The 12,974-nt window shown below is 48.7% G+C and overlaps 1 protein-coding gene across 2 annotated transcripts in view; it reads left to right on the top strand.

Moving 5' to 3' along the window:
- Positions 1 to 12,974, top strand: part of DYM (dymeclin) — a 1,096,728-nt gene that overhangs the window by 610,187 nt on the left and 473,567 nt on the right. For both annotated transcript variants that reach the window (XM_086960369.1, XM_086960370.1), the window contains exon 12: positions 10,310 to 10,423. In XM_086960369.1, coding sequence (XP_086816495.1) covers positions 10,310 to 10,423 — 114 coding nt within the window. The remainder of the gene's footprint in view (positions 1 to 10,309; positions 10,424 to 12,974) is intronic.

Below are 12,974 nucleotides of genomic sequence, written 5' to 3'. Positions count from 1 at the left end.
GATTCCGGTGGCTTCGGCCTCTACGTCACAGGGCCTGCAGGGATCCGGGCCTTGATCCGGATCGATGCCGGTCGACCTCACGACGCCTCTTCTGGCAGCGATAACTGGCTCTGCCACTTCCAACGCCAGTTGTGTCCCCGGCCGGCGTCAACCGCAGCCTCCCACTCGACTTGGACACGGAGCTGGTACCAGCGTCAACCGACGCCGGTACCGGTACCGACCAGTACTTTTGTACCACTGTTCTACCCTGGCATTCCCAATCGCCCTGAGTGGCAGCCAGAGGAGGGTGTTGAGGACTGGGAGGGGTCTGCTGACCCTTTGACAGACCAGCTTTAATAAACAATTCTAGTTTGTCATTAGGGGCATAGACAGTGGCTATCTGGCATATAGCACCAACAGGTGGCCTGGGATGTCCGTGAAGCCCCCTGCACTCTCCCTGCAAAGTGGGTGGGAAGCAGCATCGCTACCCCTGCCCTCTTGCTCGTGCCTGAGGAAAAAGATTGCTGATCGAACCAGCGGGATCGCATCCTCCGCCAGTCCTGCTGGACCAGATGGGTCTCCTGTAATAAGCATATGTCGCTTTTAGTGTCTTTAAGGAACGACAGTACCGCCAATCGCTTCCTGGGGGAGTTAAGTCCCCGGACATTGAGGCTAAGTATCAACAGCATTTTTCACCTCATTGCCTCCTGTTTCCTGCCCATCAGAGTACCCCACATCCTCTCACCCGCCCCCCCATGGAAAAGAACAAAAGAGAACATTGTAGGAAGAGGAGGGAAGGAAAAAGGGTAAGTTTAATGCAAAACAGAATACCCACACAGCCGGTGAGTCCAACCAAATCTCCCACCCTGGAGTCGAACTAATCATGAAGTTAAGGTCTGTGTCGCCGATGGGCATGTTGAGAAGAAGACGGAAAAAGCAGCTTTGGAGTCTTCGCCGGCGGGCCACATCGTTAGGACGCTGGGTACCGGCCCTGGCCAGGGCCGGCCTCTCTCCTTACGCGGGGTCTCTACTGTTCAGCTGGACTCAAGAAACCATTTAGTGTGATGTATCAATGATCACCGGCTGCGGCGCCTGCCATACCCTCATGCTGCAGATGCTGAAGAAGTCCAGCACGTTCCTCCCGGCTGTCTGCCTCGGTGGGTTTAGCTTTTCGGCCCCCTTCTGAATGAGAGCAGCACCCTATGACCATCTTCGGTTGGATCACGGGTTGGAGACCCGATGGGGGAGGCCTGTCGCAGGTCTGGCATCCCCGGTATAGCATGGGCATCTGTGAGAGTGCGGACTGACCAGACCTCCTCCTGCCAGGTAAACTGCAGGCGAAACTGATGGTCCCATTTGTAGTGGATCTCCTGTTTTTGGAGGAAATCGGTTAGCAGTTTCAGGGCTCTGCATTCATGCAGTGTTATTGGGGAGAGGTCCTGATTGAGTCCAATCTTGTGTCCTTCAAATTCGTCCCGGCCATTTTTGCTTCCTTCTGGGTGTAGTAGTGGAGGCATGTGTGTATGTCCTGAGGTTGGCCCCGGGTGGTCGCCGGCCTGCCCGCGTGGTGTGTGTGGTCCAGTGTTATCACTTGATTGTGTAATGCGGGCACCACCTGTTTGAATAGTCTGGTCAAGAACGCCTCCAAGTCACCCGAGATGGCCCGGGCTGGCACACCCTTGATTCGAATATTGGAACGTCGAGAGCGGTCCCGTGTTCTGGTTGCGTAGCTCCAGGAGTTCCTGCCGATGACCCTCTATCTCCTCCTCACGAGCGCCGTGGTTCTGTTCCACTGAGTCCAATCGTTGGTCGAGGGCGGCACCGTCCTGTCTCAACCCCTTGATATCCGTGGCTATGGTATGCTTAAGTTCTGCAAAGTCTGCGCGGAGGGTGCCAAACAGGCGCTCCATAAAGGCTTGTGTCAGTGGGGACTCTTCACCCCCCCCTCTCCGCCGCCAGGCCCATCTGAATGAATCCCTGGATCCTCCGTATCCCCCAGCGCTTCCATCTTTTTCGAGGTCAAGCGGGCAAAGATGTCTTTCACGGAGGGGTCTTTTGTTCCCCCTTGTCGGTGGGTAGTCATCTCTGGCCTAGAGTATTGCCCCAAATAGGAGTCAGATGTCCCCCGCTTGTGTGAGGATGACCCCCATGGGTCCTCCATGCATACCTGCTGCAGCACAAATCAGCCCAGAGGCCACAAGAAAGCTCAGCTCCAGGACACCGCTCCCAACCCTAGAGTGGCAGACCCGAAAGGGGGGAGGTGGGCCGGCTCACCAAGCGTGCCCCGCAGAAGGCTGCAATCCAGGGCCCTTGCCTCCTGTTAGTCCACGGAGGAGCAGGTAGGTTATTGAGGCCCAATAGCGTGAACGGTCACCAGTAACGTCAAAGCCCAGTCCTGGTAGTTCGCAGATGTGGCTTCCCACCCGGCACAGCACTGTTCGCCACCTGCCTCATGTGGGTGCTCTCCTGGCTACTCCCTAATGCGCATGGCCTCCTGGCCCTGTCCAGTGGCTGTAGGCCTCCCCCAGTGTGGGCGGGCATACGAGGAAGAGAGAAGGGATCCTCCAGTGGGGACCCCAACAAGTGCTACACCAAACCCCAACAAGGGATCATGCAGCAACTTGAGGCGGGCCGGCTCGCAGTTGTGTGCCGCAGTAGGCCCAATGACAGTGCCCTCGCCTCATGTCCTGGACTCTGCCGTTGGCAGTCACCCCCACAGGCCCCACAGGCCCCGCAGACCCAGGCAGTACAATGCCCAGTCGGCCCAGCTTCCCGGCCCCCGGTCCTTGTACCTCTCCGGAGGGTGGCCCGGCCTCTGTCTATGGATTAGGCACGGGTGCGGAGGAGGGGCCCAACCCCTTGTGTGCAATCTAATGGGGTGGCGGCCCCTCCCCTGTACTCCCACGCGTACTGTAATGGTGCCACACAGGGCAGCACTGATTCGGTAAAGCCTTTACGAGAGGTGGGGGGATCTGGAATTCACCTGCTAGGCTGCCCCGCCGGAACTCATGGGGCCGCGTTCCAGGCCGCCGCACCGTTCCTTGTTGGCGACGTCAAGCCCTGGCGCCGCACACCCCACAGTCCGCACCCGCACTGTGTACCATTGCTGTTTACACCCCCACTCCGCCACCAACGCTGGTCCCCGCGGTCCTCTGGTCACCAGCCGCCCTCAAGGAGTCTCCTGGGCCTCATCCGGCTGCCAGCGCCCCGCTGGTAAGTGTATGTTGTACTGCAGGCCGACGGAGCTCCGAGGTGCACGTCTTACACCTCGGCCATCTTGGACACGCCCCCCATTGACAGAAGAGCAGGACTGGAGAGAGGAGTTGGGTGAGGCCAATGATCTGGATACCTCCCCAGACCTTGGCATGCTTTCTCCCTCTACCGTAGCCATGGAGGAGGGAGCCTACTATGCTGTGGTGTTGTGTAGGAAAGCTGAGGCCTTGGGCCCTGAGCTTCCTACGGTAGCAGTCAGGACTAATCTCCTGAGGTGCTTCAGCCGGCAGCGGCCTCTTCGGAGCCTCTGCTGCCGTTCAATTAGGCCCTCACAGACATCCTTCTGGGCACTTGGTCCTAGCCCAGCACAGGGGCTCCTGTCGATAGGATTATAGCCTGATGCCACTGCCCGGCCCCGGGCAACCTGATTTTCCTCTCCCAACACCCTACCCCCAAGAGCTTGGTGGTCCAAGCCTCGACCTCCATAGGTACGTTCCCTACTGCTCCCCCAGATAGGGAATGCAAGACGCTGGACCATCTTGGGAACAAGATATTTTCTGCCGCCATCTTAGGCCTGCGGTCGGTGTACACCACATATCTCTTGGGCCGTTACACCCAGTCTGTGTGGGACACGGTTGTGGAAGTGCTGCCACAGTGCCCGGAGGAGGCCCGGGCCACACTCTCCTGTGCAGTCACAGAGGGTAAAGATGCAGCAAAGTTCTCCATCTGATGTAGGCTGGACACCGCCGACTTGCCGGGTAAAATGATTTCTACGTCAGTAGCCCTGAGGCGCTATGCCTGGCTGAGATCCACTGGCTTATCTGGGGATGTCCAATCGACTATTTTGGACGTTCCCTTTGATGGCCGCTGCCTGTTTGGTGACAAGCCAGACAGTGCACTCGAGCTCTTCAAGGATTCTAGAGCTACGGTCAGATCCTTGGCCTCGCTGCCACCTCTCGTCCTGCCCAGAGTGCCTTTCGGTCTTTTCGTGGCTACGGAATGGGTGCCTGACCATGTTCCACCCAGGCCCACAGGCTGGCGCCAGCTACCTAGCATCTGCACGGCCGGGGATGTCGAACCCAATGCCGTAGGTCTGGGTGCGAGTGGGTGGGCCAATCCAGCCGTGCCCCCTCTGCAGCAGCCTCTAAGCCTTCCTAGTCTGACCTTTCAGGGCCAACAGTCGCCAGTGGGTGGCAGAATCCACAATCCGCTCTCCCACTGGCACATCAAAACGGACATGTGGGTTCTGCTGATACTCCGATGGGGCTACTCCCTCCCCCTCGAGATTACCCCTCCCTCCATGCCACCAACACTCCATCACATGTCAAAGGACAAATCACATGTCAGAGGATAACTTGGTCCTTCTTCATCCTGAAATTACGGCTATCTTGGCCAAAGGAGCTATCAAGCGAGTTGCTGTCCCAGAAGTAGGTCGTGTTTTTTACTCCCACTGCTTCCTGGTGCCCAACAAGGACAAAGGCCTGCATCCTATCTTGGGTCTCAGGGACATCAACTGCTTCCTCCGGAATGAGAAGTTCAAAATGTTGACCTTAGCTCAAATCCTGCCTGCCCTCGACCATGGTGGATGATAGCATTGGACTTGCAAGACTACGGCTCACGTTAGGCCACGAGCATTTTCAGTTTACAGTGCTCACCTTTGGCCTTACCAGCTCCTCTCGGGTGTTCACAAAAGTGATGGTGGTGGTCCCAGCTCATCTGTGTAGATTAGGAGTTCGTCTTCCCCTATCTCGACGACTGGCTGTTGAAGGCGGACTCGTCCCAGGCTGTCCTCTCCCACCTCCAGACTAAGGCTGACCTCTTGCATTCGTTGGGGTTCACTATCAATGTGCCAAAGTCGTACCTGATTCCCTCTCAGAAGCTCCTTTTCATCGGAGCAGTTCTGCATAAAGCGCAGTCTGGCTTATCCTCCCGAGCAGCGAGTCTGGGATATTCGGGCTACGATACCAATGTATCACACAAAAAAACCACGGGTCCGGGTTAGGAGGAGGTTAATATGTCATGCAGGGGGGAGTTGCCTTCACACCCCAGAGGTGTCATCTTCATCATGGGGGTACACTCAGTAGGTGACTGATGTGTCCCTGATTTGCTGCATTATGTGGGCATTTTATTCGTCCAAAGCCCTTACTCTCTTTCCAGCTCACTACTGTAGTTTTCAGATGATCGTTTCTGCTTTGTTGAAAAAACAGTTGGAGTCGGTGCACATTACACTCCTCACTGGAAATGTGGGGCCTAGCTCCTAAGATGTGTATGATGTGACTCTGAGGGGCTTCCCCCTCAGAATAGAAAATGTCAGGTTTATCACAGTGGAATGGTCTTGCTTCACCCCCTCTCCCCCCCCCCAAAACCTCCACACTTCCAAACCTATTTTTCCTGAAAAAGTCATCTTCCCAAAAGCCTTCAATGCTCTATCACTTGTTCTTTCCTCCTCCTAAGAAAGATTCAGGCTCTTAAACAAACTACACCAAAAGATGAGGAATAACGTCCAGACTACCAACATATGGGCACACCTGCTGTTCGTAAGTTGTTTTGGCCGTCGCTTTCCGAGTAGTGGCTGGGACGGGGCGCCTTAAAACAATTAAATACGTGAACAATTCCAAACACTGTGTTTTCTTTCTAACTTGAAATATATTTTAAAATGTGAATTAAGCTATTAAATGTATGAGTATTAGCGAGCTGCACTGGTGTCTTATAATTTATTTTCAGAAGTAGAAGGTTCCGTTGTCATTTTCCTGGAAATCCTCCTTTCCCTGAATGTCTTGTCCAGAGCATCTTGCCGAGGCCTGGTGTGCCGCCTCCAGCGTTGCTGCGGGCGGAGCGGAGCATGCTTCCGACTCCTAGCCCCAGCTCGAAGTGTCAGCCGACCTTACCTGCCAATCACTCCTCCTGCAGCACCTTACCTGCCAATCACTCCTCCCACTGCTCAGGGAGCTCGGCGATGACGTGCAGGCCGCTCAGATCTGCACTGCTGTCAGTGTGCCTGCCGGAATCATTCTATCTTTACTCAGCAGCCCTGACTCTTTCCTGGAAAGTAGGTGAACATAGTGCACCTTTTAGTTCAGATATTTTACAAAATTTTTTTGCGGTAGAAGCTGCAGGCGCTGTGATTGAGTCTAGTGAGCTGGATTTGGTTGTCATTCCTTCTGAAATATTGTTGCAGCTCCGGAAATATTTTAAAAAGCTTTTTCATGTCAAGCAATATTTTTGCGATTTAATGAGCATGGAACTGGCGTCAGTGACGGAGGAATGGATAGAATAATTTCTGATTCCAGGGATAGTCTTTGTATCATGAAACGAGTGGAGTACATTGTGTTGTGTTGTATGTACTTGGCTCCTCGTTGCGGGAAGAAGCTGTCGCGTGAGGGGCCATGTTAAGTTTGTATGATGGGCCATTCAGACTCCATAAATACATGGAGACCCTGGGTGAGCACCCACTCCTCCAGCTAGAGATGAACACAGACGGCCTCTGGCCGAAGGTGAACGAGAAACATCAAACACGGACTTACACAGAGGCGGTCGTGGGTGTTGTAAAGGGAAAGCAGTTTTCAAGGGCTTGAGAGATGCAAGAACAATGTAATATCACTGTGTATACATTAGACTGACTCCAGATGCTATACTTACAAGGAATCAAAGGAGCTCGTGGTGGGGGTCCACCGGCACTCATTTTTGAGGACCAATATTTACTTTCTCAACAGGCTTTAATCCCAGACAAAGAGAGAGAAAAACACAAAAGGGGGAAAGAAGAAGGAAGATATATACTGAGAAACAGTGACAAGGAAAGAAAGCAAGGATGAAAAATAACTTGCAAGAGTGAGATAGAGTGGCAGGGAGTCTGGTGGTGGATAAAGAGGTAGGCATGGGGAAGACGCCATTTTCTTACTTAAAGGCTCCCTAAAATGGGCTAACATTTTGGTCCGCGCTCCAGCTTTTTGCACATGCCTGACTGCTTAAGTAGGCCTGCAGCGGGCTTCTTTAGCTTCAGTCTCTCCTGTGGCACATGAACACCTTATATACGGTTATGGTTTTCATGAGTTTAGGAGTGGTGGGTTGTTTTTAATTTTTAAAAGCAAATACATTTTGCGCAGATATATTGAGCTTGTGTACATGCATCTACTGATTGCTTTTATCACTCTGCCCAAGGCAGGCGCCATTTTTCTCACTTTAAGTCTCTCTAAATTGGGCCGCCCTTTTGGTTTGTACTCCAGCTTTTTACACATGCTTGACTACTTCAGTCAGCCAGCATCTCAGCTGCGTAGAAGGCACGCCAAAGGCAAGCCTTTCTGCGCATCAGCCACGCACAGCGCCAGCCACGCACAGCGCCAGCCACACTGCCCGTTTCTCCCTCAGGAACGTGACAAAAGCCAGTGCGATGACAGAGACTGACTGACTGACTGCAATATTTGTAGAGCGCACGAATGCCCGGCGTCTTGGCGCTAAAAGATACAGCGAAGAGGGGAGGCAGAGGGGTAGATCGGTTTAGGTAAAAAGCCAGGTCTTTAGTTCTTTTCTGAAGCTCGTTTTAGATTTTTGGGCACGAAGTGCTGGGGGTAGCGAGTTCCAGAGCCCAGATTCACCTACTCGAGAGAACAGCTTCTTAAGCTTAGATCGGGGTATGAGTTTCTGTCCCTGCCATAAGGGTATCACATGTCTACCAAATGATAATTTTGTAAATATATTGGCCTCCCCTTGTTTTAAGAATAGTTTATCTACTGCTTTTTCAGACATGGCTTTAAGGTGCAGGATTATTAATGTTTGCTCGCTTGTGAAGCATGCTTTGGAGAACAACTTCATAATGTTGTCCAATGGTTTTGAGATGCTTTTTATTACAGAGACTTGGACTATGTCTGCTTCAAATATTGGCTTGGGGAAAGCATGTCCAAATAGCTATAATATTGTGCACCTTCTGCGCCCTCTATGGAGAGGAGGTGGATTGGCTATCATTTATACATCTCATCTCAATTTTTTAAATATTACAGATAAAGGACTTCAGCCAGGCCGAACTATTATGGTTAACTCTGAGCATTTTGGCTTCCCGCTCTGTAGCCAGGTTTGTGTGTAACCATCCCCCTGGCCCTGTGTGGACTTTGTACAAGCCTTTGCTGACCTTGGGTCGTCTTTTATCATTTCGGATGCATCATTTTTTGTGCTTGGAGACCTCAACATATGGGCAAGCCTCTTACCACAGCATCCTCCGACTTGTTGAATTCATTAGATCTTCAACAATTGGTTACAGGTCCTACACATGTTCATGGACATCCATTGGATTTAATATTTACCCCCCCTGGCCTGACTGGCCTGGAGGAGGTATGCCCTTTAGTTTGGTCTGATCATTTGTTGATTACTTTTCATCTGTGATCAGTAGATAATACCTATTCCGGGGGTTAAAAATAAAAGGTTCTCACTGGTCCTTCTCATTCTTGGGCTAAATTATTGCCGGAGGCTTTGGGGGAACTTTATTATCTTTCCCACCTACCAGGACCAATTCGGTTGTAGAGGCATATAACTATGATCAGGCATGGATTACTAGGGCTCTTGACATTATGCAACTTTGGGAACCGACAAGTTCGCATTAGCTGAACGGAACAGTCTAGGTGGAGTGTAAAGTTGTAATTTGTGACGAAGTGGGTAAGGTCCAATGAGGAGGAAGGCTCTGTGCACTATGCACAGTAAATTAATCTAAATGTGCTTGGCTACTGGGAGCCAATGGAGAGAGTCCAGGTCTGCTGAGGTAGAAGAATAACTTGGCAGAGAAAGTGCAAGTTTTGCAGCCGTTGCCTGAATGTAAAGCTCTGTGAGGAAATTCTTGATTCTAACGTACTGAATGCCATATTTCAAATAAAAGGAGCTAGCCACTAATTTTGAGCAGGTTAAGTGGCAATTATAAGATGCACATTACTCTAGTCTTGTTTGTCCATCGACCCAGTGGCTCTTGAACACCGACACATGTGCATAGATTTCCTCATGCAGCTGAAAGTCCTGTCACGCCAATGCGGGTTGGTGCTGTGAGGGACGCACAGGAGCATAAAGTTAGATCTTCCTAAAGCTAGCTAAATGTTTTACAGGTCCAGGAGAACTGGTTGGCCTACTCTGGATGACACCACTGTATGGGAGAGATCACCTTTCCCATCTTTAGGGATGTTCTATGCTGCTCGGCATTCAAAAGGAAATCCGTTTATCAGACACTGCAGAAAGGTCTGGATACCTCTATCAACACTTCAACCTCAAAGGATTTGCCCTGGGGCTGGAATTCTGCTGCCTCTCTGTCCTCAGTTTTTTCCCCTTAAATGGCAGAGAGGTAACCGACCACGACTTCTCTTTCAATCAGCAACCTCAGAGGAAGCTGATCCCACAAACCATGTTTGTCATGATAGTTGGCCAACTGTTGATGAACCTGAGTCCATCCTAGAACAGCCGACATCTGTTTCAGCCCATATATTGGTGAGACATGTTTTTCTTAACCTTGAACACTGTTGAGCGCCAATTTTGTACATACCTTAAGACATTAAGGGACCTTCTATGGCCAATCCGAATGTGTTACTCGTCCTCATTCTAGGCACACTCTGTACCAAACCATAGGAGGTTTCCCTTCAGTCTGACAGACCCTTTCTTCTGGATTTCAATGTTTCTAGAAAACAATGACAGTAGGGCTTCAATAGGGTAACATATGTTTTTGGTTGATAATTTGAGGTTGATCTCTGTGGTTGACCATTTGGTGACCGTGGGAGAATATACCAAACTGGCGGTCTCCAGATCTTGGGCTCACTCCAGCTGTATAAAGTTCATTTTCCAAAACATCTTTATTCGCTCTTGTCATTCCCCATTCTATCTCTGGATCCGGCTCTTCATGTCTCCTCTTCCATTTTAACCTTGATTCAATAGGTTGTTGACCCTTTCCCTCTACAGTTAATGATCAATTGACGTTTCGTTAAACATGTTGAGGTGCCTTCACTCAGGGTTAAAATATCAGCACCTGAATGGGTAAGTATAGTCTTACCATTCAGGAACCGCGGCAAATATATGTGTGTTTATGTATGTATGTGCATATGTATGTATTTATTTATAAAAAAATGTCAAATACATTTTGTGACCTTATTTTCAGATACTGAAAAATATTACTTGGTACTCGGAGCGTGTTTTAACAGAGATTTCATTGGGAAGCCTCCTTATATTGGTGGTAATTAGAACCATTCAGTACAACATGACCAGGACCCGGGTAAGAGCAACCCTTATCTCTGACCATTTCAAAATGTATGTTTGTAAATGAACTAGTGAACGGTGCAATGTGATTTAATATTTTATTCGCTCTTTAGTTATTGGAGTGCTATGACACAGATATTCAGTAAGTTTACCTGTGAAGGGCATAGTAAACAAACATTGATAACGCCAATAGAGTTCTATTTAGTCATGAAAAGCTTCTGCTTGCTAAGCATGAAGATAGTTTTGTGTCTGAGAGAGAGAAAAGCGTGATAGTGCTGCAAGCCACAGGTTCCAATCCTACTAAGATAGCTTTGCGAGTTGCTGCCTCTGCTGCAAAGGTCTGTGTATAACATGGAGGTAACAGGTTCTAATCCCATCAGCATTGATTTAGCCTTTTATATCTCAGAAATCAATCGAATGAGCACCTTTGAGGTTAGTGAAAGCAACCATTATTACAAAAGTTGTAAAGGTGATTATTAACATAGCATAACATGTATTTGTAAGATGCATGTTCACCCAAAGGTATCTCAGCGCTGAATAACAGATGTTTATTGTTTCCCAACGCAATGGTACTCATTTTATCGACCTCAGAAAGATGAAAAGCTGAGTGACCCACCGGAATTTGAACCTTTGACCATGAGGTTGTATACAGGCCCCCTACAGTGGACGCATTAGTATACTATGCCACCAGACCCAGCATATTAAGAGGCTGTATAATCCAACACCCTGACCATCCATTCTATATGCAATTGATTGTCACTGGCCCCAGGTTGCCAGTTATCTACTTAGCAGCCACACACCAATGCCACTTGGAATCATGCTGGCCACTTTGCAATTCAGGAGAGACATTGAGGGTCAGTTGTACTAAACTGTTTAGCAGTTGCAAATCCTTGGGTCGCAAAATCACAGTGTTTGTGGCTTCTATAACGTTTTTTAATATGTACTAACCCCATAATAAAGTCAGTAAAGTTTTACGGACTCATGAAATAGATTTGAAGATCGATACAAAATCTTAACTTGGAAGGGGAGTGTTAAGGGCATACCCTCCATATTGCGATTCTGTACCATAGGTATCAATGGTTTGTGACCACAATTCCGGTTGCAAATCATGATAATTTATAAACTTCCAAGTTAGGGTGGTAACAGATTCGCAAAGGGGAAGGGCTCTGGTTGGATCCCCTTCCCTTGTGTGATTTGGCGTGGCAGCTTCAGGGAGAGGCCAACTCTCACAGAATTTTTTCAAAAAGAAAAATTTTCTTTTTTAAAGCAGCCCTGTTTCTTCAAAGGGAATCAGGCTGCCTTAAAGCATGTTTTCACTTTTGAAATGCATACACAGGGGTTGTAGTCCGCTATCCCTTGCAGACCACCATCCCATCTTTGCAGGCAATCTGAGTGTGTCGCGATTTGTGACCTATCTAATTAATATTCATTAGACAGGTCGGTTTTCTATTCACTCTGAAACCAAGACATGGAATGACCTCTCTCAACTTATCAGAGCCTCCTCTTCACATCTTGAGGTATTTGGTATAGTTCACGCTGACGGTCCATAACGTTTTGTCCATATAAGATATCCACACCAAACCTGTGTCTTTTTTTTTCAACATCCTGCTGGGGATTCTATAAGTACCCAAGGTTTGTGGATTCCCCTGGTGGGGTTTGAGAAATTAGCCAAAATACAGCTACATTTTAGTTTTTGCGAGGAAATAGGAAAAAGTGCTGCAGAAGGAAGCATCTAGTTTTTTTTTTCCTGCAAATGGCATCAATAAAGGGTTTGTGGTGCTAAAATCACCATCTTCCTCGCTTTCAGGTACAGGCAGACTTGAATCAGAATACCATATTTTTCAACACAGTTTTGGCATCTTACCGGGAGATAGACCATTATTTCTATTTGTTGTGCTTTCAACCTCCTTCCAGTTAGTGGTGGAAACAGGTATGAAACCCTTTGTGGATCCAGAAAGCTACACATTTCTGAAAACTAGACACAATTCTGAATTCAGACAGGGGTCATTTGTGTAGCTCCTTCAAGGATTTCTTATAAAAAGTAACAGTTGAAATAAATAAAGATTGAAATTGAGTTGAAAAAAATGTCTATTTGTGTCTGCGTGTTAATCTGTAACTTCTAACTATGGAAGATTTTCGAAAGCACTATACCGTTACGACCGCTGGACCTTTCTGGTTGCAGGGATATATAGGGCTTGTAGGTTCACCAAGAACCGGAGGTCCCCAGAGCCAATTACTGAGCTGCACCTTGCAATGGTTTTTCATTGTGTACCAGGTATGCAGCAATTAATAAAAAAAAATATACAGAGTGTGAAAAATAGGTATTAAGGAAACATACGTATTTCCAAAATGGGCACAACATATGAATTTAGTTGCAGTGGTTATTTGCACCTCTCTAAATTTGTGGGTACGCATACTAGCATGTGAATTAGAGGGCATTTCTCAAAATGACTTCTTTCTTACACACGGTCTTAAATTTGGAAGGTGCATATCAGAGAAAGACTCTTATTAATAACACTTGTTCTACCATTCGGTGTTCCTCTAAGTCTCCCTCACTTGTGTGGGTA

This window comes from Lissotriton vulgaris, chromosome 3_1 (assembly GCF_964263255.1).
Source record: "Lissotriton vulgaris chromosome 3_1, aLisVul1.2, whole genome shotgun sequence".
Taxonomy (NCBI): domain Eukaryota; kingdom Metazoa; phylum Chordata; class Amphibia; order Caudata; family Salamandridae; genus Lissotriton; species Lissotriton vulgaris.
The sequence above is the reverse complement of the archived record's forward strand: the minus strand, read 5'-3'. Positions and strand labels throughout refer to the sequence as shown.